Source organism: Ranitomeya variabilis, chromosome 7, assembly GCF_051348905.1.
Source record: "Ranitomeya variabilis isolate aRanVar5 chromosome 7, aRanVar5.hap1, whole genome shotgun sequence".
In the NCBI taxonomy this organism is placed as follows: domain Eukaryota; kingdom Metazoa; phylum Chordata; class Amphibia; order Anura; family Dendrobatidae; genus Ranitomeya; species Ranitomeya variabilis.
In genome coordinates this window covers 219,565,310-219,590,779 of record NC_135238.1, presented here as the reverse complement: position 1 = coordinate 219,590,779, position 25,470 = coordinate 219,565,310, and the positions used below count along the sequence as shown (strand labels likewise).

The 25,470-nt window shown below is 44.1% G+C and overlaps 2 protein-coding genes across 13 annotated transcripts in view; one reads left to right on the top strand and one right to left on the bottom strand.

Annotated features, from left to right (window-relative positions):
• The window catches only part of FMNL2 (formin like 2), a 215,463-nt gene extending 207,510 nt beyond the window's left edge, over positions 1-7,953 (top strand). For 4 of the 7 annotated variants that reach the window (XM_077272952.1, XM_077272949.1, XM_077272954.1 and 1 more), the window contains one exon: positions 6,891-7,953. Coding sequence is in view for 5 of the 7 variants with exons in the window: in XM_077272949.1 (XP_077129064.1) it covers positions 6,891-7,000 (110 nt within the window). In the remaining 2 variants the exon portion in view is untranslated. Of the gene's footprint in view, positions 1-1,922; positions 2,017-6,890 lie in introns of all 7 variants that reach the window. The other 3 variants (XM_077272951.1, XM_077272948.1, XM_077272950.1) reach the window with 2 other exon arrangements.
• Positions 7,954-19,795: 11,842 nt separating this feature from the next.
• Positions 19,796-25,470, bottom strand: part of PRPF40A (pre-mRNA processing factor 40A) — a 43,737-nt gene continuing 38,062 nt past the window's right edge. For all 6 annotated transcript variants that reach the window (XM_077272944.1, XM_077272938.1, XM_077272941.1 and 3 more), the window contains exons 21-27: positions 23,172-23,309; positions 22,837-22,932; positions 22,493-22,579; positions 21,782-21,881; positions 21,478-21,539; positions 20,774-20,923; positions 19,796-20,376 (exon numbers count right to left, since the gene is read on the bottom strand). In XM_077272944.1, the coding sequence (XP_077129059.1) occupies positions 20,284-20,376; positions 20,774-20,923; positions 21,478-21,539; positions 21,782-21,881; positions 22,493-22,579; positions 22,837-22,932; positions 23,172-23,309 (726 nt within the window). In that variant the 3' untranslated portion in view covers positions 19,796-20,283. The remainder of the gene's footprint in view (positions 20,377-20,773; positions 20,924-21,477; positions 21,540-21,781; positions 21,882-22,492; positions 22,580-22,836; positions 22,933-23,171; positions 23,310-25,470) is intronic.

Below are 25,470 nucleotides of genomic sequence, written 5' to 3'. Positions count from 1 at the left end.
CAGTGGAATAGCGGCAGAAAGTGGTGGTTAAGCAGTCGCTCCACCGCCGCTCCGCTCAGCATTTTAGGTGCTGCTGTATTGGAACTGTTGGGAAGGGGTTAAAAAAAAACCAATAAACTTATATACTCTCATCTCCTCGGACTTCCCTCCTCGCCTCGGTGCTGTCTTCGCTCTTCTCCAGGTTTCCCCTCATTCTGAGTCTTCCGGCACCTCTGCTGACTAAGTCCACGTGGCCACATGAAGCGCGACGCACGTCCGTGACGTCCATCTTGTGAGTTGCACCTCATGAGCGTGTGAGACCTTGACAGTGGTGGTGGCCGAAGGCTCGGTAGGAGAAAAAGAGAGAAGAGGTGTGATTGAAGGACCGGTGGTGACGGGACAGGGACGGGCAAGGCCGGTGATAAGTGAGTATAGTAGTTTATTTTTAACACCGTCTTGGCTACCACGCAAATCGAATTCTAAAACATTAAGATTTATTAGCTTCCCATTTTTTTGGGGGTGGGGGAAGGGGATATCACTGAATCGGGGACCGGTGACCGCGGGGAGTCATTATAGTCCTGGATACAGGATAGGGGGTCCCAGAGGACTAAACACCGTGGAGTGGTGATGGCGGCCGCCCGGCCTTGGTGTGATTCTCTGCAGGGCATGCAGACATTACTGTGTTTTTCCTCCTTCTTCTGATTCATACGTCTTTGACTTTCTGTATCTGATGTAACCCACGACTGCATGTGTATATTGCATCTGCATGAACCAAATCTGCCCCCGAGCACGAAGTCTTCTCCTCCATCCGCTGAAATTTCCGCCATTATTTTCAGTTCCAAAACAATGAATAAATCATATGTCTGCGCTCGCGGTACACCGCACAAGCGGGAACTGAGGGCAGACCCGTAAAAAACAGCCACGGGGTGGTCACTAACATTGATCATTAGATACCGGGATCAACCGTCACTCTTTGCTGTATGTTTTGCTAAATTAACATAAAAGGGTGACCGTAATCTTGCAATCATTGACGGTCAGGGCATGCTGGCACCTGTAATGTGCAAAGTATAGGATTGCATTGGAACTGAAAAGCCTTGAGATGTACAGGATGATAAGAACATGGCTACTCTTTTCTAACTACGGCGCCGACACCCTCAACAGGTTTTTGTTTGGTTTTGCAGTTGAGCTCCATTGAAGTGAATGGGTCCGAGCTGCAATACCGCCCTCAACCTGCAGACAGATGTGGCGCTGTTCTTAGAAGAAAGCAGCCATGTTCTTCTCATCTTGCACAACCCCTTTAAGATTTTCATCATTTGGCGTTAATTTAACTGAGCATTGGTGACGGTCATATTGGCCGTCCATGTGTTGTTAGAGCTCTCTATGCACGGCCACTGTTGTACTGAGCTTCCATCTTGTCTTTCACGGTGTCTTGGGACAACTGTTTTTTTTTTTACCCTTTTCTTTTTATTTTAATTACTGTATTAATTTTTCTCTCTGGAGCCAATCTTCAAAGCAGCTTGCCTTTATTTCTCTGAGAATCCTGAAAATGATAATGATAATAATGATAATATAAGCTTTTAATGAGCTAACTGGGCGGCCATCTTGTCCACTAGTTGGGAGGCCATATTATCCATCTTATCCACTAATAGGGCTGCCATCTTATCCACTAATAGCGCGGCTATCTTACCCACTAATAGCGCGGCTATCTTATCCCCTAATAGGGCTGCCATCTTATCCACTAATAGGGCGGCTATCTTATCCACTAATAGGGCGGCCATCTTGTTCACTGCATTTCTCTGCTTATCTTCACCCCCTATCTGCTTGTTTTCCCTGCTTTGGCGCCTAACACTTCTGAGGTACTGAATGATTCACTCACATTCTCTGCCTTACCCAGCCATATTTTTTTTTATTTAACCACCATTTTGTGTTTTTCTCCTGTTTAGCCTTAAAGAAGAATAATATCACTAAATTTCCAAATGTTCATTCGAGGGTAAGGATTTCTTCTAGCACACCGGTGGTGGAGGATACACAGAGCTGGCAAGCATCATTTTTTACTTGGCTTCCTCCTCTCTCTGTATGCCAGAGCAGTCATGTTCCATAATGGTACAACTCAATCCTGTCAGATACACACAGTGGGGGCGGCCATTTTGTAGACCATACCAGCATTTATGTCAGTGTAATAATGAGGTGATAATAAGTCTCACCTAGACCAATATTCTGCTCTAATTCATTTAAAACCCTACTAATATGAAAGGTTTAGGTATACATTCTAAAAACCAAAGCCAAAAGCTTTATTCAACATGTCCTTCTTGATCCATAGCATTCATTTTCCTTTTTTGCCTTTTCCTCCCCTTCTTCCAGGAGCCATAACTTTTTTATTTTTCCGTTGACATAGCCGCATGAGGGAATTATTTTTGCGGGTCGAGATGTAGTTCTGAATGACACCATTTACTATACCACATAATAAACTAAAACGAGAGAAATAGATTCCAAATTTGGTGAAATGGTGAAAAAAAACCCACATTTTTGTGGGCATGTTTTTTACATTGTCCATTTTTTGGTACAGATGACCTGGGAATATGATCCTTCTGGTCAGTATGATGATGGTGATACCACTTGTAGAATATTTTTTATATTTTACTGGTTAAAAAAGTCAAGAGTTTTGCAACAAAAACAATTTGTGCGTTGACATTTCGATGACAAGTAACTTTTTTATTTTTACAATGATGGACTTGAGGGAGGGTTGATTGCTTTTTATTGATTTTTTGGGACGGTGAAAGAGTAGACAAACTGAAATGTGGGCACTTTGATTTTTTTTCTCTTAACGTTTAACCTAATGGGTTAAATATTTTTTTATTTTATTATTATAATATAACATAATATTTATAATAATTTTTTTGTTAGTTTATTCTTAACTGGGGAAAATGGGGGTAATTCAGGTTTTTTTTAAACTATTTTTTAAAACTTTTGTTCTATAAATTATACTACATTTTTATTCCTTGCAGGTGACTTGAACCTGCAGCTGTTTTGGCAGCTTTGCTCTATTTATTGAAATACTTTAATATTCTGCCGATTGTGAGAGACCGTAAAGCTGTGACCTCCCCTCATCCATACATTGATGGCCGGTCCTAAGGAAAGGCTGTGAATGACATATCATAGAAACCCCTTTTTAAAGGCAACCTGTCACCAGGGCAAAAGTGTCCGGTTTTTGCTCTCTACTTCCCTGCTCCCTTGAGTATTCCCGTGTTTGTTCTTTTAAAATACGCCATACAGTTCCAAAGAATTATTTCTATTCTTTGCAAATTTTTATGGTCTTTACAAGGGGGCGGTACACACAGCCAACTTATGCAAAGCATCCTAAAGACACGCCCCTGAGGATCCTCTGAGCCACACCCACTTGGAAAGACTAAGCTTTAATACAAAATAGGTAACAGGATTTCTCCAAACATGACCCCTTATTTATAGTTACGGTCTCCAAACTTGGGGCAGTGAGTCCATTGATGCCCACACTAGCTCCAAAACCCTACGACCAGGCTTTTAGTTATTAAAGGACGAAACCCACTGTGTGTAGGTGACAAGTTCCTAAAGTGAAGCTCCTCATATGAGTACATCTCGTTAGTAATGTCACATGTGGCATCTTTGCAGTATATCACTATTGCCTCTTTTGCCGAATTTCCTTAAAAAGAACCTTTCACCAATTTTTTGCCATCTAATCTGAGAGCAGCATAATGTAGGGGCAAAGACCCTGATTCCAGCGTTGTGTCACTTACTGGGCTGCTTGCTGTAGTTTTGATAAAATCACTGATCTATCAGAAGGTGATTATCACTTGAGGACTAGTAAACCTGCAGCCATGTAGTCCTCCATATTCACGAGCTCCGTGTAACTCCACCCCACCACTGATTTGCAGCTTTCTGCCTATGCACAGTGTACCCAGAAAGCTGCCAATCAGTAGTGTGGGCGGGGTTATACACAGAAAGCTGCCAATCAGTGGTGTGGGCCGGGTTATACAAGGCTCAGCATTCAGAGAACTGTTACGTCTGCAGCAGATAAAATAGGGATTTTATCAAAACTCTACCAAGCAGCCCAGTAAGTGGCACATCACGAGAGTCAGGGTCTCTGCCCCTACATTATGCTGCTCTTGGAGAAAAAAACCTGGTGATAGATTCTCTTTAAAAGGTATGTTCACACAGATTGTTTATATGTGGATTTTTCAGGCCGAAAAATCCACACTGATAATATGTTTCTAAAAGACGTGTTGTTTAGTGGAAATTTTTTTTGTTTTTAACTCTGATTTCATGCAGATTTTGATGTGGCTTTAAGTAGTTTTTAGGGTGTCCTCATGAAACAACAAATTAATAAAAAATCTTGAAAAATATGCACATATTGTTGCACGTTATGCTCGGAAAGGGATGCAAATAATTTACAGAACGCATTTCCCAACACACGTTAAAAAAAACTTGCAGAAAAAAAAAGTAACACATGCGTTATATCTCGTTTTCTAAATCTAATGAATGGGAAGCTTGTTGCATTCAGATGTGAAGCTTTTTTATGTTGATTTTTGCACATAGTCTGCAAAAAAAAAAAGCCACAAAAATAAACTCAGTCGGAATATACCCCAAAAAAGAGTTATCTCCTTACCGACATGACCTTGGAATATGCGAAAAAAAGGTCCTCGAATCCAATTTTTACTTTGTAAAAATAAGTTTCTGAATGGAAACAGTCATCAAGCAGCCTAGCTGCTGTAGATAGATCTTATGCTCGTTTTATTTTTAATGGTGTCCCATAATAAACCTAAAGCTCAACGTATGAACAAGTCAGTATCCAGTAAGTCTCTGTAGCGCATAATTACCTTAACGTGGGGATAAGAGATCAGTCAACAGCAGCATGTTGATGGCGTCCATGGAAAATAAGCTGGAAAATGAAAGCGGAAAATATAAACTGGAAAATAATAGTGGAAAATAAGGCAATATACTACAAAGAGGCCAGATTGTACATGTGTGACTACAGAATCCATGTAAACCAGAGGTGCGGCTTTACTTTATCGAATCGCAGAAGATTTTAGAGTAATCGATTCTGAATCCATAATTAATCCTTCTCTGATACACGAATAGAAATATTTAGAGGGTCGTCTCAGCCTTAGCAGCCGGTGTTGGAGCATCACGGCTCGGCACCGGCTCGGACTTCAATTTTAGTGGCATATTTCTTTCTGACACCATTATTAAAAGGACACCATTGTGAAAAAGGAAGAGATAAGTCTGCATTCACAAGATCGACATGTACCGATAATTAATTGTTATTCTAAGGTCACACACTGAGTCTACCGTTTTGTGTATGCAGCCCCTATGCTTATACATTTGTCTTTGAGGTCACAGGCTTCCTACAATCCTTAAGTCCCATTCTGCAGTCACATGTTACTTTCTACAATTTGTTTCTTCTTCCTAACTACACACAAAGAGCAGCCATAGTAAAGCATCTGACTGCAGGATCCGACTACACCAGGATTTGTTTGTAGTCTGTCGCCATGGCGACACATAGGATTGCCTCATGTTTTATATTAGTTGCATTGGAGCAAAGCAAAATTATCTGTAAAAGTGCAAACAACCTTCATCCTTGAAGGGTTTAGGCTAAATTTATGATAACTTGGATCCATCACTGGTCACAAGACCGGGGGTCCGTGTCTCCTATTTGAAGAGTAGTGGTCATACATGTGTACAACCGCTCCATTGTCTGTGAGACCGATGAAGAATGCCAAGTGCTGTACTAGATTATCTCATAGACAATAAATGGTGTGGTAGTGCATATACAAGACCCCTGGTCCATTCAAACAGGGCACATGGGACCCCTGTTTTGGGGAAACATAGGTTTAAGGGGCTTTCCTGTCCCTGTCCCGTGGCTGCAGCTTGTTAAAAAAAAACAAAAAAAAAAAAAACACTGGGTACTTCTCACCCTTACTGGGTCCAACACTGAGTCTCTGTTGCTGCTCCTGGTGTAGGTTATTGTCTGCAGTGCTGACACCAAGTTGAAAGTGCTGCAGCCGATCAGTGAGCTCAGTGGTACAGCGCTGCCGACTGCACAGACAATAACAAATGCCGGGAGTAGTGGTGGAGACTCTGCGCTAGACCTGGGGAGGGTGAGTAAAACTCAATTTGTCTGATTTTTTTATTTTAACAAACTGCAGCTGAGGTTTTCCAAAACCAGAAAATACTATTAAGACAGGAAACATCTCAGAACCTTTTTTCTGATTAGGGGATCAGTTTTCTAAGTACTATGGCCAGTGTAAAGCTAATCTCCACATTTTCATGTCCAGTCCAAAATACTGATTCATACTGATGTGGTCAGAGATCTGTTGTACAGACACAGAGCTCCAAATCCTCTCTATAGACATAAAAAGATGAAATTCTGGACACCTGCAGTCACCACTAGAGGGAGCTAAGTGCATACTGCTACACATTACATGCCCAGCAACCAATATTGTGCATACTGCTCCCTCTAGTGGTGGCTACAGGTATGGCTTAAGAAAATGGAGGTGCAATTTCTATACAGATTTATTAACAGGATTGGTTCTTACCAGAAACAAAAAAAATAAATAAATGTAATCAGTGGTGTCCTTTTAATATTAGTTATTTTTTACTTATAAATTCAAACACCTTACTTACATTACATCTAGCAAATATACGGTATAAGATGCAGAAACCTTTTTTTTTCCTTTTCTTTACTTTTTCTCTCATCCATTGATACTTTCTACATGATTTTTCCCCTTGTATCAGTCTAAATTTCCTTTTCTCTCTATACACAAGCTGCTTTGATTGGCTGCCGGACTTCTTCTCTGTTTTACCTACGCAACGTAAATCCTCTACCTTTCCCCCCAAAATAAATAAAAAATGACGCTAACACTGCTCTCTGCTTGCAGATCTTAGAAGCCAGCCGTACAGGAGAGCCGACGCGGTGAGGAGAAGCGTAAGGAGGCGCTTCGACGACCAGAACATGCGCTCTGTCAATGGTGCTGAATTACCAGTATGAGCCCGGAGCTCCCTTCTCGTAAACCAGCGGGTACGTGCGTCTAGTATGTGACGGGAGACGGGCCAGAACCCCTCGCCGAGGACGCACAACCGCCGCCACTTTGACTGCACCTTCATTGAACTGCAAAGGGCTCAAACTGATAAAAAAAGACAGCAACCGGAATGATGACGTGAGCCGGGCCCCCCGCTCCGTGCAGATATATGTATATGTGTACATTGTCAATCGTAGCTAACAAGTGCCTAAATCCGACATACCTGCTCCGCCGAGTCCGAGCAATACAACTCGATGTGACCAGGTATCTGAACACCAATACGTTACTCAGTATTTTTAACCAAAATGTAAATTACGTCATTTTTTGTTTTCTTCTTTCTTACATACAACTCGAACAAGAGCGGTCGGTCGGAAGTGGCCGCCGTCGGATTCACCGTAGGTGATGCCGACATTACGAACTGCGCGGCGTGTAACGTAGACGGCGCCGGCGGATTCGGTTCGGCGCTTAACGTTGCACTTAAAGGTCAAAACAATTCAAGGGCTGATGTGAGTGAAGGACCTAAAAAAAAGAGAAAACTGCACCTTTAAGAAAAGTAGATGATAGTGTTGTAATATTCTTTTTATTTGTTGATTTATTTTATACGACATTACGTCCGGAGCGCGCAGCATTTGAAATCATTATTTTTTTAATTATATTACTAGCACCAATTAACTAGACAGTATTAGACTCAAGGAGGTCATTTCCTTACCTGGATGAATGTCCGTAGCCCGGGTCCTCTCTCGTCAAGCAACGACTACTCCCATCTTCTGACAAGTAGAATGCTGACTGATGCATCTGGGTACAGACTATGGTACTGCATGTGTTTTTAAAACTATAACTCCCAGCATGCTGAAGAATGTGATACGGTCTGAGTACAAAGAAATCATTCAGTTATTTTTTTTATTTCAGTTTAAATCTACAGAAAAAAAAACATTTAAAAAAAAATTATTTTACGTCCTGAAGGTTCATGCCCAAAGACTGTGGGTGGTGGCACTTGCAGTCCCTATGGCTGCATAATACAGGACCATGGGCACCGCACATGCGCTAGGGCAGCCCCAGAATAAGGTCTGGAATGGAGTCTCCATATAAAATCAGGTGCGGCACAACATGCTTTGTTTGGTATGAAAAACTGTATCTGTGGGTTATTCTCAACTTCTAAAGTGGGTAAAATGGCGAAGGGCTTGTAAAAACAAACATCCTTGTTATTGACTTTATATGTATAAAATCCTCTGGATTTCTCATTTTTATTGTTTTCTGTTCGCTCGTTGCCTTGGAAGGTGGCCGGTGTCTTAGGCAAGGAGAGAAGCGCTTTCAATCTCTTTTCCACAGAGCTTGTAAGCGCTACTGGAAAGGGGGCAGGATCTCTAGACCTGGCCAGCTCCAGTGCCCCTGTTCTCCTCTGATGCTGCAGAGGCAAAGCTTCCTCAACTTTCAGCACAGTTCAGGCCAAAGGCGCAACCATACCGCTGATCCAACTGTTTATAATGATCGCACCGTCACTCTGCAAGCAGGAAGTCAGGAGGCAGAGGAGCACGATTACCCCTTCAAGAAAACAATGGTGGCTGTGACAGCTATAGATAACACAGGATTCACCGTTCACAATAGGCGATGGTCACATCTCACCTCCCTGCACAAATATCAGATCATGCTTCCATGCCTTTGCTGTGAAGCATTTCTCTGAACGCTGTCAACAGCGGCCCTAGAAAAATGACCGCCCGCGTAATCATGTACAGAAAATAATCTACAAACTAAAAATCAGATTATAAAAATTAGTAAAAAAAAAAATTGGATGAACAAAAGTTTGGTTATATTCAGGGCTGTGGAATCGGTAAGCCAAACCTCCGACTCTATTTCCATAACTCCGACACCAGAGCCCCGGTCACTAATGAGCATGTACATAAAGTGCAGCACAGATTCATCTCATCTACGACTCCTCATCACTGGTCACTTCTGAGCATGTACATAAAGTGCAGCACAGATTCATCTCATCTACGACTCCTCATCACTGGTCACTTCTGAGCATGTACATAAAGTGCAGCACAGATTCATCTCATCTACGACCCCACAGCACTGGTCACTAATGAGCATGTACATAAAGTGCAGCACAGATTCATGTCATCTACTACCCCACATCACTGGTCACTACTGAGCATGTACATAAAGTGCAGCACAGATTCATCTCAACTAGATCAGGAACAGAACAGACATTTATAGGACATTTCAGAACTTTCCCAAATTCTTATGAAAATATTACATCACATCCTGCATTGTACTACTGTACCCAATTTATTATATATTTTAGGAGTCTGAGTCAGTCCATTTTATACGGACTCCAGTTCCACCAAAAGAGGCACCGACTCCACGGCCCTGGTAATTTTTTAATCACCTTGTGCTGATTTCGAGTTGCGTGGATTTTTTTTTTTCCTCCAGTCACATCCTGTTGAAATCATTTGTAGCTCAGATGTTAAAAGATCTTCTGGGTGGCAATCCGAATGGTATGATAAGATAAATATATGTTATCATCAGTGTGGCAATCCGAACGTTATATATGTTATATATACATGTGTTATATTATATGATTGCCACACAGATGATCTGTCAACATCTGAGCTGCAATGATTTCAACAGGATGTGACTGGAGGAAAAAAGAAAAAGCCACACAACTCGAAATCAGCACAAGGTGATTAAAAAAAAGTAAACGTTTGTTTGTAGATTTAAACTTTGAAATGTCCAAAAAGTTGAGATATCCTTTAAAAGGGCAATACAGGATTTATTTAAAAAAAAAAAAAAACATCTTAGCACCTTTTTATTACCTGTGACTGGTATTGCAGCAGAGGCAAACACCACTTATTGACAAGTGTTAGGGTGGAGGAGCAGAGAATCCTATCGTCCTTAGGGCTCATTCAGATGTCAGTTTTTCTCATACTTGTTCTAGCTGTGTTTTTCACAGAAGCACTTGTTCCTATGATAATTAATTTATGGGGTAGTTCATGTCAGATTTTCTTTCACCTGGACCAAGTGGTCCATGCAGAAGCACAGAGACTTGGGCGATATTGATCCAATTGCAAGTCTATTATATTAATCATTTAAAAAAATGTTTACGGACTGTTTGCTAGAAGCTTGAGAAACCGCTGCAGGAATCGGATCTACACAAGATTTTTTTTTTATAGCTGAACATATTACTACAGTTTGAGTTCCTGGATTCCATAGAGCAGGACATCGTTTAATATTCACTCATCACGGACTCCATTTCCTACCATCAGTACATGCTTCCTTTTTGGCTTCGATAGCGAACTAAGTGGTTTATTGTAAAGAAACTTCGGTAAATTGTATAGTATTTAACCACTAGAGAGGAGACTTATTACAACGTAACTTTTGTTTCGCCTTCGATACTTTTCATATAAAAAACAAAAACAAAACAAAGAAATTTTGCACGTCCGGAAATGTGTAAAGTTCGATAAACATTCACTCTGGACAATGTTTTTGAAAAACATTGGATTATTATTTTTTTCTTTCTGATACATTTTTATTTAAATAGATCATTCAGAACATTTCCAGATAGATTCTCCTCGAATATTCTGTAGTTTTATGATGACCTGTTTTTAAATGTACAGATATTTTGCTACAAAGTTGGTGCAGTTTTTAATGTTTTTTTTTTTTAGTTGGTTTTATACTTAAAATTCCCGGTTTAGCCGCTGAGTGATCATGTAAATATTGTTTAAAAATATAATAAAATCACATCAGCCTGAGCTATACAACCTGAATGTTATTTTAACTTATAGTTTGTTTTTTTTAATATTTAACTAAATGAACTGGGATCACAATTACATCGGCTTAACCTTAACTGATTATTTTTCTCGTATACAACTGCCTATACATGTTACATTTGCACACTTATGTGGATTTTTTACCTGCTGGGGAGAACATGCCAATTATGTATCATAATACGTTTTTTTTTCAATTGACAGGTTTTAGAATAAAAAAAAAATCAATTTTTCCAGTAAATTTATGAAAATGATTCTAATTAATCTAAATAATTAAGAACTAATCTAAAACTTAGTTTACGGTGATGTCAGGACGTTGGCATGTTTTCTTCAGTGTAACGCCGGTTGCTTAGTAATTCTAGAAACACTCCATGTTATGTTTCTGCTCTGTCCATTGCCTATGATCAAATAAACTATTTACACTACTACGCCACAATGGTCTTATTCCGACGTCTTTGGATGAAACATCAGTCTTCTGTCTAATAACATACAAACCCTAGGTGTTAATATAAAGCAGGGAGTGAGGGAGAGCAGGGATATGTAGCTGAAGATTTGCACCCAAATCTCACCTTTATGAGAAAAAAAAAAAAAAGATCTAATTACTTACCAGTAAAGGGATTTTTCAGAACCCATGACAGCACCACGGAGAGGGAAGATCCGCCCTTCAAGGACAGGCAACCTACATAATAAAAGGGCAGTAACTCTCTCTGCATCAGTTGGATTACAGAGAACAAGAAGACCTCCAATGACCTAACACAAAAAAATGGGTGGGAATACCGGTTTTTACTTACCGGTAATAGGATTTTACAGAGTCCACGACAGCACCCACAACGAGAGAGGGAATCCACCCACCATCCGGACAGGAACCTACAGGTTAAAAAGGGGCAGTCCCCCTCGCTTCTCCAGTTTGTGTTCCAGAGTACAAGGGATACCGCCAGTGAATCAATACATGATAACAATATCTTAAGCAATACTAACTACCATCACCTCTATAGAGTGATCTCTAAAAGCACCCCTTCCAATAGTGTGCAAGAATCAGCATCTAAATACGGGGGGGAATGTACGGGTGCTGTCGTGGACTCTGTAAAATCCTGTTACCGGTAAGTAATAACCAGTTTTCCTATCGCCACGACAGCACCCACAACGAGACTTTCAAAGACTATATATCTGGGAGGGACCACAGCACTAAGTACTGAACGGCCAAAGTGTAGGCTGGAATTGGCAGAAAGATCAAGGCGATAGTGCTTATAAAAGGTGGAAGGTGATGACCATGTTGCCGCCTTACATATCATATCAATGGGAACATCCGCCTTCTCCGCCCAGGATGATTTCGCTGGTCAGTCACCTCCAAGTGCTCGGCGCACACTTCTCCCTGCCGCGGCCATCTTTTAAACATATTGCGCTTCTCCTCCCGGCCTCCCCCGGAAGCAGTAAAACTACTTCCGGGTCATCAGCGCTCCCGGCCTGCGCAGACGCCGCGCTCATGCGACCCAGGACGGCACCACGGCAATATCCTGGGATCACGTTCGGATCAGACGAGGGGGGGTCTGCGAGCAGTACACCCCTGACGCTGCCTCCAGAGTCCCCGATTCTGCCGTCCTCACGGGAACCGCGCAGAGGCATGGTGGACCTGGGTAAGGAGTATTCCTGTAGGCTCCCGCCATCCGGACAGGAACCCAAACTGGAGAAGCGAGGGGGACCGCCCCTTTTTAATCTGTAGGTTCCTGTCCAGATGGTGGGCGGATCCCCTCTCTCATTGTGGGTGCTGTCGTGGGGATAGGAAAATAAGGGTGCTGTCATAGGTTCTGAAAAATCCCATTACCCATGACAGCACAACGGAGAGAATTACAGACAATTAATATTGAGGGAGGGACCACAGCCTGCAGAACCCTTCTCCCAAAGATAATCTCAATGGAGGCGGCCAGATCCAACCTGTGATGTCTATCAGAAGTGGAGGGAGAAGACCACGTTGCTGCCTTACAAATTTGTTCTATGGAAACCTCAGACCTTTCTGCCAGGAGGTTGCCACTGCTCTTGTGTTGTGAGCCTATTGTACACTTTGATGCCTTAAACCCCTTTCTACGTCCCTGAAAGGAAACAAATGACGACCTATCCTTTCTCCAGGACGGTGTGAGTGACAGGTACTTAGTCAGACATCTCCTTACATTCAGTGTATGAAGCTTTTCCTCCTTAGAAGGTTTTGGATTGGTACAAAATGCTGGAAAGACTACCTCCTGAGAACTATGAAAACAGGAAGCAACTCTGGGCAGATAGTTATTCTAAAACCAGACCCGGCCTATCTTCCAGGATCTGTGTGGAAGAGGGGCCTGCTGATAGGGTCTGAATGTCACTGACCCTGCAAGTTGAAGTTAAGGCAACTAGGAGAGCCGCTTTAAATGAACCTTGAGTAATGTTGACTATAAGGGCTCATACTCACTTGCGCGAAACTTGGATGAGTCTCTCACGGCAATACCCGGCACTGCACCTGGCACTGTGTAGAAGGACGTAGATCTGGGGATTTATTATGATGGAATATAGGCTGAACTGGATGGACAAATGTCTTTTTTCGACCTTACTATGTTACTATGTTACTTAAGAGCGGAGCGTGCGACTGCATGTATTCCTATGAGGCCGCACGCACCGATCTGAGTGCCGGCAGCAGCACCGGGTATTGCCGTGCGGGATTCATCCGAGTTTCACGCAAGTATGAGCCCTTAGGGTTCAAATGGTGAATCAGTCAGAGCTGTCAGGACCAAACTCAATTCCCACGGGAGCAGTCTTTGCGTAATAGTGGCTCGAGAGTAGGCCCAAATGAACCTTGACAGTCAGCAATTACCTGCCATGTTATAATTATACACAGCTCCCAGCACTGGACTTTTAGGTACTGGTAGAAAGGCCCGTACTAGACCCCGTTCTAGGAACTCAAGGGTGGCAGTAATTGGTACCCCTTCTTGCACTCTTGTCCCTGAGGTAGTTAGAAACTCCCACTGAAAGCCCCTCTGGACCACTGCAGCGGCCAAGACAGAGGCGATCCCCTGCCTGAGCCGAATGGCCAGGCCTGGAAAAACTCCTGACGGATGTGTCTCCCTTCTTCAGGGTCGCCCATTGAAAAAGGTTCTCCCGTCAAGGACAGGAAACAAACTGTTGTGAGGCAGAGTTGGCACCCTTTTATCCTATATGTTTCCTGTCCTTGAAGTGCAGATCCCCACTCTTCGTGGTACTGTCATGTGTGAGAAAAAAAAAAGTTGTAATTTCCACCAAAATCTTTAGTGGGCTCCGTCAACTTCATAGTTATCAGATGTCACACAATAATGAGATATTTGTCACAAATAACTTTAAAAGGGATTCTGTCAGTAGATATTTGCTATGTAATCTGAAGACAGCAGGCGATAGGGGCTGAAACACAGAATTCAGCAGTGTGTCGCTTATCTGGGAGTGTTCTGTTTATGTAAAACCTTCATTGTATCAATAGGTGATTATCACTGCTGGGACTAAGGGTACTGTCACACTCTGCAACTTTCCAACGATCACGACCAGTGATACGACCTGGCCGTGATCGTTGGAAAGTCGTTGTGTGGTCGCTGGAGAGCTGTCACACAGACCGCTCTACAGCGACCATTGATGCCGAGGTCCCGGGTAACCAGGGTAAACATCGGGTTACTAAGCGCAGGGCCGCGCTTAGTAACCCGATGTTTACCCTGGTTACCAGCGTAAAAGTAAAAAAAAAACAAAACAGTACATACTCACATTCCGATGTCCTTCAGGTCCCTTGCCGTCTGCTTCCCGCTCTGAGTGAGTGCCGCCGTAAAGTGAAAGCAGATCACAGCGGTGACGTCACCGCTGTGCTCTGCTTACTTTCTGGCCGGCAGTCAGTCAGAGCGGGAAGCAGAGGGCAAGGGACCTGAAGGACACCGGAATGTGAGTATGTACTGTTTTTGGGCTACTCAGATATCGCAATCTATGACACAGTCTATAGATAACCAAACCTCCACATTGCTTCAGGCTCTGCAGGGTCATGCCTCGGCTATGACCGTTACCCAGCAAAGGGAGAGCTTGACTCAGGAACAAGATGACCCTGGCAAATCCACATCTCGTTCAGGACACAAGCGGACCCATAGATCAAGTCCATCTGCGTCATCCCATAGCACACGGTCATCCCCCTCTAGGGAGAGACACCGTAGCTCCAGGTCATCTAGACCGTCCCATTCCAGCAACAGACAATGCAGATCTCCGCAATCCCCGACCAGAGAAGGCCTCCTCCCCGGCTCACTCGGCAGGGGACGCCTCAGTGATACACAGGGTTCGGAAGGCATCTGTGACTCCGACTCAGACAGGGAAACGGAGGGGTCCCGGATCCCAATCCCTCCTAGCAATACAGCGCTAGTTGAGGACATAATCTTTTCCATCCATCGGGTGCTGGACATTTCTGATCCGCCACCAGAGGCCCCAGAACATAAGATTTCCTTTGAAGGACCTCTGAAGCCGCCTAAGGTTTTCTCTAACCACCCATAGTTTAAGGCGATCCTTAAAAAGCAGCTCTCACAGCCTGAGAAAAAATTCGCTAATCGCAAATATCTGGAGGCGAGGTACTCCTTCCCACAGAAGGACACTAAGGAATGGACAGATCCACCCGAAGTGGACCCCCCAGTCTCTAGGTTAGCAGCACAGACCCTCCTTTCACTGCCAGATAGCTCAACCCTCAGGGACGCAGCAGACCAGCAGGTAGAACGCATGGCTCGTTCAATTTTCAAGGCAGCAGGGGCATCCCTGGCTCCCGCGTTCACCTCAGTTTGGGCTGCCAAGGCCATTCTGGCCTGGGCAAAAAATTTACAAGCTCTCCAAGCATCCGCTCCTGAGCTGTCGGACCAAGCGGTTCAAATAGCAGTTGTAGCAGACTACATGCTTCATGCAGCTCTGGATTCAGCAAGGGGAGTAGCGGGGATAGCATCAAACACCATCACAATTCGGCGTATCCTCTGGCTGCGGGAATGGAAAGCGGACGCAGCCTCAAAGAAGTCCCTCACGCACCTCCCCTACCTCAGTGGGAGACTTTTCAGTGAACAGTTGGACACTATGATATCCAACGCTACCGGGGGTAAGAGTACTTCTCTTCCCCAACTCAGACCTAAACGCACTTACAAGAAGTGTAACCAAACTCGATTCCGATCCTTTCGGAATTCCTCGGGCTGGTCCATCTCGCGTCCAGCACAAAATCATAACCGTTCCCCACGCAGGGACAACTCACGATCGACGCAAAGGTCGGACAAGACCTGGCAGTCAAAAGCAGGCCAGCCTAAGCCCAGAGGAGGAAAATCTCAGACTTTCTCCTCATCATGACTCACGGACTCCGGAAGACACCACACCAGTAGGCGGCTGACTTTTGCTCTTTCATCAAGTCTGGCTGCCTATTACAGAAGACAGGTGGGGTCAGGGAACTAGTGTCTTCCGGATACAAAATAGACTTCACCTCCAACCCACCGGACCGATTCTTCCTCTCTGTCCCCCCAAAACCGTCTGCCAAGGCTCGTGCCTACCACCAAGCGGTCTCCTCACTTTTTCAAGCAGCAGTCATAGTACCAGTCCCCACGACCGACCGCTTCCAAGGGTTCTACTGAAATCTGTTCGTAGTTCCCAAGAAAGGGGGCAGCGTACGGCCCATACTAGACCTAAAACAGCTCAACAAATATGTACGGGTCCGTCACTTCCGCATGGAGTCCCTTCGGTCCATCATTGCGTCCATGGAGAAGGGAGAATATCTCGCCTCCATAGACATACAAGACGCATACCTGCATATACCCATTGCACCTGCCCATCAGAGGTTTCTCAGGTTCGCAATAGGCCAGGACCACTACCAATTCGTGTGTCTCCCTTTCGGACTCGCCACGGCTCCCAGAGTGTTCACCAAAGTCATGGCAGCCACCATGGACGTCCTGCACTCCAGAGGCATGGTAGTCATTCCATACCTGGACTACCTACTCATCAAGGCTCCCACCTTCAAGGACTGCGAGCTCAGCGTCTCAATCACAACCGATACTCTCAGTCGCATGGGCTGGTTAATCAACCTATAAAAGTCTTCACCAACCCCGAGTCAGTCCCTGACCTTCCTGGGAATGCTATTCAACACCTCCAGGGGTCTAGTGCTCCTTCCCAAGGACAAGGCACTGGCTCTCCACCTAGGAGTTCGCACCCTCCTCCGCAAACCCCCTCGATCTCTCCGGTTTGCCATGAGAGTCCTCGGCAAGAAGGGGGCAGCAATAGAAGCGGTCCCATTTGCCCAGTTTCACCTCAGGCCTCTCCAACTAGAAATTCTCAAGTCCTGGGACAGGAATCCCTTTTCTCTCGACAGGGAGTTCCAGCTAACGTCGTCAACCAGGAGGTCCCTGCACTGGTGGCTCAAGCCAACCTCGCTAGCAAAGGGGAAATCCTTTCTCACAGGTCAATGGAAGGTTCTGACCACCGACGCGAGCCTGACGGGTTGGGGTGCGGTGCACCTACACCACAGGGCACAGGGCAAGTGGTCCCCAGTGGAAACGACCATGCCCATCAACACCAAGCCTCTCACATCAGAATACAGTCGGACAATGCCAAGGCCGTGGCGTATGTGAATCACCAAGGGGGGACCCGCAGTACCCAGGCGATGCGAGAAGTGTCACATATCCTCCACTGGGCGGAGGACACAGGGTCGGTTCTTTCGGCGGTCCACATTCCAGGTGTGGACAACTGGGAAGCAGACTTCCTCAGCCGACAAGAAATGGACTCGGGAGAGTGGTCTCTCCATCCCGAAATTTTTCGCCAGATCTGTCACCGCTGGGGGACCCCAGATGTGGACCTAATGGCATCCCACTTCAATGCCAAGGTCTCCAACTTCATAGCCAGAACACACGATCCACGGTCGCTCGGAGCAGACGCTCTGGTTCAGGACTGGACTCAGTTCCAGCTTCTGTATATTTTTCCACCTCTCCCCCTGATATCCAGAGTGGTGAGGAAGATCAAACAAGAGGGAGTTCCAACCATCCTAATTGCAGCGGACTGGCCCAGACGCACATGGTACGCCGACATCGTACAATTGACAGCAGACGCCCCCTGGCGCCTCACCGATCTTCTATCACAAGGCCCGTTCTACCACCAGAACTCAGGGGCTCTCAATTTGACGGCGTGGCCCTTGAGACCTGGGTTCTAACCCAGGCAGGGCTCTCGCCGGACGTCATTGGAACCATGATCAGGGCACGGAAGCCAGCCTCTGCCAAGATTTATTACCGTACCTGGAAAGCTTTCTTTACCTGGTGCGAATCTCGTGGCCAGATCCCACTCCCTTATTCCCTACCCAAAGTACTTGGTTTTCTCCAATCCGGTCTGGAGGCCAGGCTGTCGTTCGGCTCGCTTAAGAGCCAGGTGTCAGCCCTCTCAGTGATTTTTCAAAGGCGCATTGCTACCAAGCCGCAAGTAAGGACTTTCCTTCAGGGGGTTCCCCGATTGGTTCCCACCTACAGATGACCACTAGAAACGTGGGACCTCAACCTGGTCCTGACAGCATTGCAGGAACCACCCTTCGAACCCCTTAAGGAGGGTCCCGCTCCGCCTTCTCTCCCAGAAGGTGGTTTTCCTGGTGGCAATCACCTCGCTACGCAGGGTGTCTGAACTGACAGCACTCTCCTGCAGACGGCCTTTCCTGGCTTTTCACCAGGACAAGGTAGTTCTTCGTACGGTACCATCCTTCCTTCCGAAGGTTGTGTCCAACTTCCACCTCAATGAGGAAATTTCACTACCATCCCTTTGTCCGGTTCATAGAGTGGAGAAGGCTCTGCATACGCTTGACCTCGTCAGGGCATTGCGTATATACGTGTCTAGGACTGCGTCCTTCCGGAGGTCTGATTCTCTTTTCCTCCTTCCAGAAGGCGGCCACAAGGGTCTGCCAGCTTCCAAAGCTACCCTTGCCAGGTGGATCAAATCCACCATACAAGAGGCCTACCGCCTTAAGAATTCTCCTCTTCCAGCCGGTATTACGGCACACTCTACACGGGCGGTAGGGGCCTCCTGGGCCATTCGGCACCAGGCTTCGGCACAACAAGTGTGTAAGGCGGCCACTTGGACTAGCCTACACACGTTTACTAAACACTACAGGGTTCATACCCAGTCCTCAGCGGACACGAGCCTAGGTAGATGTGTCCTGCAGGCGGCGGTGCCCTAAGTATAGGTGCCTGTCTGCACAATATTCGTCCATTGCTTCCCACCCAGGGACTGCTTTAGGACGTATCATGGTCCTGTGTCCCCCAATGAGGCGACAAAGTAAAGGAGATTTTTGTGTACTCACTGTCAAATCTCTTCGTCTCTAATTGGGGGGACACAGCTCCCACCCTGTTGCCCTTTTTGGGCTGTTGTTACTGTTGAGTTCTCATATTGTTCTTTGAGCTCGTACATAGTGGCCTTCTTATAGGCATGTCTATGTTATTCATGTTACGTTTCTCCTACTGCTTTAGCACAAAACTGGAGAAGGCTGATGCCGTCCAAGGGTGTATACTGCAGAGGAGGAGCCACAGTTAATCTTTTTCAGATTATGCATAGTGTCGCCTCCTAGTGGACAGCAGCATAACACCCATGGTCCTGTGTCCCCCAATTAGAGGCTAAGAGAAAGATTTTACGGTGAGTATACAAAAATCTCCTTTTTTTTAAATCTTAATTTTGCTATTTTGGGAAATAGAGAGGTGAATTTCTTTTTTATTGTTTATACAATACTCTGCAATACAGTAGAATTGCATAACTGATGTTCCACTATAAAGTCCTGGGTGGGCTTCATAGGAGTACTAATATGGCAGACACAGGGGTCTTCAGTAGGCCCCCTGCTGCAAAGGCCACTCGTCGGCACTACACAATTGCATCTCGTGGGGGTGAGATGGCTGTTACAACTGGTGGTATCTAGGAGCATTTTGGACTAATTCCCATGAAAACATCCTCATATTTTAAAATAAATGAGAAACAAATAGTCAAATAAATACACTAGCACAGAGTAAAAGACAAGGCTTTAATACTTCATAAAAATGTACAAAAATAGCCCGGTCAGCAGAATGTTTACCACAGAATAATCACTGGTCGGGGGAAGGCGGCAAAGAAAATGGAATATAAAAAAATAAGATTCTGCTTAAACCAGAATTACAGTTCAGTCCCTCACCCTGCCCGCCCAGAGCCAATGGGGATAAATAGATATTATCTAAAACAAGATGAATTTAATGGTTTACAGTAAATCAAGTGGCACATTCTGTTATTGGTTGCTTAAGGCAAATAGGGGAGAAAAAAACAAACAAAAAAAAACACAAAGTAAAATTTACAACTTGGGAGTTTTAAACACTGAGCACATTTCTCCAATGGAGATAATTATTTGTACAGAGAGCAGCGGATTCGATTCGTGGAAGGCGAACAATTCCCTGCTAGAAACTATAAGAATCAGGCATTTGTCGCTCGTTATTGTAAACGTATTTGGTAATGAGTTGTTCCTATTGATCGTCGTCCAGTTGCTCCAAGAGGGTTCTTCTTCGCTTCTCCAGCTCTCCTTCACTTAATTCACTTCCAGATGTGTCCCAGTTACCCTGCAAAAGATAAGGAAACAAGATGTCGGGGGAGGAGGTTATAGCTGTAAAGAACTGAATGTAACCACAAACCCCCCCTTGGTCCAGGGTCATAGGGATCATTGTGCTAAATATATTGTTGGCTGAGCCCCTAACTTGATTGACGGCTACTCCGTGTACCTCCTCCCTGCTGCGTTCTCATGCTGTTCAGTACAAGCTGCAGCAGACATAAGGTTGGGAGGGCAGAGTCTGAATGCATTTCATTCTCATGCCTATCCTAGTATCAGAATTACACAGCCATTCTGTAATGGACTTTCAAAGTAAGTACACCAGCCTAGTTAAGTGTAAAAGAGCTATAATATTGTAAAACCTGGTGACAGAGCCACTAGAAAAAGTCAAAGACTAAACGTGCACTTACAGAGTCTTTCACTGGTTTCCTTTTTGGAGATTTCGGTTTTGGATCAGTTTTCTGTCTTGAGCGCTCTTTATCATTTTCCTTGTCTCTCTCTCGGTCTCTTTCTTTCTTTTCTCTTTCTCGGTCTTTCTCTACTTCAGATTCTGGAGAATTCTGTTGGGACAAAAAACTTTTTAAAGCCAAACTGCTGATACAAATGTAAAGATAAAGACAGAATTGGGAAGAAACACAACTGTTCCAGGTTGTCAGCCATTGCAGGCTGCAGAGCGCTGGTTAAGCGGAATATCATGATGAGGTTGTATGGTCTGGTGACAGCAATGAGTGCTGGTTTCGACGCAAGGTTTTGGGTACAAAAAGACCTTTATGGAGGCATGAAATTGTGTATTGTGAACAGAAATCTCCAAGGAAGCTCCAGCTGTTCTCAATACACGACCTCCTGACTCGAGAAAGGGCTTTATGGGTCTGAAATAATGCTGTGGATTGTCACTGGAGCCATAGTAAAGTTCTGTAAGATTACTGCATTAGTGTGCACTGTCCCAATTCACACATTGTGGGATACTTCTGGATTCAAGGCAGTGCAAACCCCCCTACACATGCACCAAATATACATCAGTGCCAGCTAGGAGAGAGATACCAGATTCTACTAGCTACTAGTAACAATACTAGGGAATTTGGAAATAGACTGCATTATAAAATATACTACTTACAGACTTGTGTCTCCTCTTTTTGCTCTTTTTCTTGTGCTTTTTTGTTTTTTTGTAGCTTTTTTCTAGGGAATAAAAATGAAAATAAGTTACTTCTGTGCTTTGTCCATTAAATGTCATTAGGCACACAGGAAATGGATGAAATAAACTGTGCAAGTTCAATTACAGAATACAATTACGAAATTTAGGTTCTACATGCGCCCGCTAGACAAGAATCCAATGCAAAACATACACCCCATGGTTTCCTGTGTCCCCCAATGAAGGGATACAGAAACATGCTACTGCAGCACAGAGGATGAAAAATTACCTGACTCCCCACTAGTGGAATGCTCCGAGCCCGAACGAGAGTCCGATCGCTGCCTTTTCTTTTTTGTGTGGTTTTCTTCTTCATCTTCTGATTCAGAGCCCTAAAAATTCAAGAATAAACACATATCTTTCAAGACGCTCAAGAATATCATATGTATGCATCATGCTACTGTATCCTATAAAGAGGTAGAAAAACAGAAAAGACACCCCCCTCAATATAATGAGTGTAGAAGGGATGATAGAGACTAGGACACAAAAGTGCCCACTGATTAAAAAAAAAATAAATAAATAAAAAAAAAAAATGGAGAAGACATGTATTCAGCTGCTCACATCCCATTTTTTATACAATTGGAATCGATCTGGAACTTGTTAAATGCACGCATCATTGTTTACAAATGGGTTTAATAATAACAAAAAAAAAAGTTGCATCACTTCAATTCCTGTAAATGTAGAAATTCGCAAAAAATATTGCAACTTATTAAGGTGTTTATGTCAGATTTCTGTCATAAGCATCTCTTAATGATCACCCCTGGTGTGTACAGTGTGGGGAGGGAGACATCGCTCTATAGGGGAGCCATCAGCCATGGGTGTAGGGGAGCTCTGCCTGCAGCTGTTAACCTGTTAAATGCCAAAGCTTGGGATAATCATTTGGGGTTTAGGCATATATGAACTACTTATAAATCAGCAGTTTATTAATTAAAACAGTACCAACCGAGCGTGACCGCGATCTCTTGCGATGGTGTTTTTTAGACTTCTTTGAGTGCTTCTTGTTTTTCGTATGATGATGTTGACATTCATGCTGTAGAAGAGACAGGAAAGCAAGTATCTATTAAGTACGTGCAAAGTGATAGGGCATGTCAAATATATGCTATGAATATTCCAAATCATAAGAAAAGGCCATGGCTGCATATCTGTTGCTTGACAGCCTATTACTACCCGCTAACCTGGGATTCAGATTACTTGGCTATATAGCGCATGACCCAAAAATTGTCACTTCACTCATTGCACAATACCTACTCTATTCCCTCTGGTGATAAAACATACAGGAGAACATACCTCGAGCGCATGAACAAAATCCTTAAATATCCTCTTCCGTTCAGACTCCAGTGTTATGTCTTCAAATGCTGCCTCCTTAATAAACCTCTCCCGTACCTGAAAAAACAAAACAAAAAACAATACAGGACTATGTGGCAGATCAGTTGCAGTAATATCTGACATTCTTTCATTTGTCTGATTAGATCTTGCAGAAATCTATAAGGATTCTACTCATTTGATAAAAAACCGCTTGTCCATAGGCCCTAATGACACACTAAACTGGTATTGGTTTCCTTGTTATACCATTTCATTTTCTTGAAACAAGATGACGTAGTAATCTTCTTACAAACACCTACCTCTTCCCAAACAGAGTCTACTTCGATAGGGGGTGCAGCTTGTTTTAGCATGCTCTTGAAGGCAGATTCCTTTCTCTTCATTTTTCGGGCTTCCTCTTTTTCACGCTCTCGTTCCCGAGCCTCAGCTTTTTCTAAAAGCTACAAGCAAATGACATAACATTAGATTGTCCAGATAACAATGACACATTTGTCAAGGCAGGATTAACAATAATAAAATCTTTTATTTTCCCCCTTGCCGAGCTGCAGCTCCGCCACTACTCCTGTGATTGTGTACAGGCTGCAGAGGTCACGTCACATCAGCAGCGCTGCATCCAATCACTCAGCTTAGCTGAACTAGACTGCACAAGCCGCAGGCGGCCCAGTGACGGGCTGCAGTGCCGCTGACATGATATCACCGCTGCAACCCGTACATAATCACTGCAGCAGTGGTGGAGACACAGCACTGGACCTTGGGAGGGCAAGCAACAGAACATAAAATAAATTAACATGCCCAGAACAAAACTAATTAAAAGCCACCAACTGACTTTAAAAGGGTATTCCCATCTCCGAGCTCTGATCCCAATACGTAGTAGATGTCAATAATAATATTAGCAAATATCTCCAAATAGGAATGTAATATATATAACAACTGATACCGCGCTTGGGTGATACAGACAGAACCTGGCTAGCAAAAAACCAAAACCACATGAATATATGGCAATAGGTGATAGGCTATACGTTGTGACCAATCCAAATATAAGCTAATATGCGAGCCTTCACCCTGCGTATTGTTGAGACCGTGCATTCAATTGTATGTTGCTTGCAATATGATACCATGGACACATATAGTGCCCGTACCTTATGCGTTACTTATATACTAAAATGAACTCGGTAACGGCCGTGCATAAGTTCTTACCGAATAGAGGTATGGTCTGCAGGGAACAGATATATTGTGTTGTGATCCCACTGGTCTGCTCGTTGTGATTCCTGGAGGTGATGTGTCTTATTCCCCCAATAGACCCGGCAGGTGCGAGGATGAGATGACCTGCGTTTGTTGGTGGACAGGTGGGCAGACGAGGGTTGGTGCCGCCTGGAGCCGTGCAGGTCTAATAGCTGTAGCTGCTCAGTGTAGAGCCAGGAAGACGTCCCGGCCGGAGGCGTCCCTGGTTACACTGAAGAAAAAAATGGCCGCCGCTGACAAGCAGCGTGTGACGTCACGAGCCTACGGAGCCCTGCTAGGACAAAAAGACTAACCAACGCGTTTCGAAGGGTAATCGCCCTTCTTCATCAGGGTTGATGCCCTATCTGGGAACTCCTCTATTTTATACCTCCACTGCGCACCTGTGCCTGCCCCTCAGGGCTTGAGGTCCCACCCCACCTGCCTTACTTAATATAGGTCTAAAATAACAGCCTATTTGTCGCACCACATTAATATTACCCTATCATATCAAGGTTGTAAAAAATATACGCTTCCTGTCAACTATTTATTAGGACCTCCAAACAAAAACTAGCTCTGGACCATATTCAGAATGGTGTATACCACATTAAAAATATAAATATATGTTTATTAAATAAATATTTGTCATACTGAGCAAATATGCATAAAAATATAAAAATATGCAAATATAAGAAAAATACAAAATATATGAGAACTATCTTTATTATTTAAAATCATGTATTCAAATATGGACCAGTACTTAAAATATGCTAAAAAATATCTCTAAAATTATTTATATAAATATATTTCCACTGCCTCCAGACATTATTTAAAAATGACCATAACAGACTTGAACGTGCCACTTGGGCACAAAACTCCACACGTGTCACTGAAAGGCATATAATTCAAAATCGTGGTTCAAGCCTTTGGGAGTAAGGCAGTCCAACCTGAATATCCACTCAGACTCAATTTTTGACATCTGTTTCAGAAAATTGCCCCCCCTTGGATTTTGACGGACCTTTTGGATCCCACAAAATTGCACCCCTTTGACACTCATATTGTGTTTCTCTTTAAAGTGACGGGACAGGGGGTGACCTAAAAACCCTTTCTGAATATTTCTCAGATGCTCCTTTATTCGTACCACTAATTTCCTCTTAGTCCTACCAACATACAATTTCCCACATGGACATTGAATTAGGTAGATTATTCCTGATGAAAAACATGTTATTTTGTCCTGGATCTTAAATATTTCAGTGTTATCTGAATTCCTGAATGTGGCCTGGCACCTCCTATTTGAACCTGTACTAATACAGCAAAAACACCCCCCACATGGTGTAAAACCCATGTTAGGATCAGGTTGCTGGCTGCGCACCAAATCCTGCT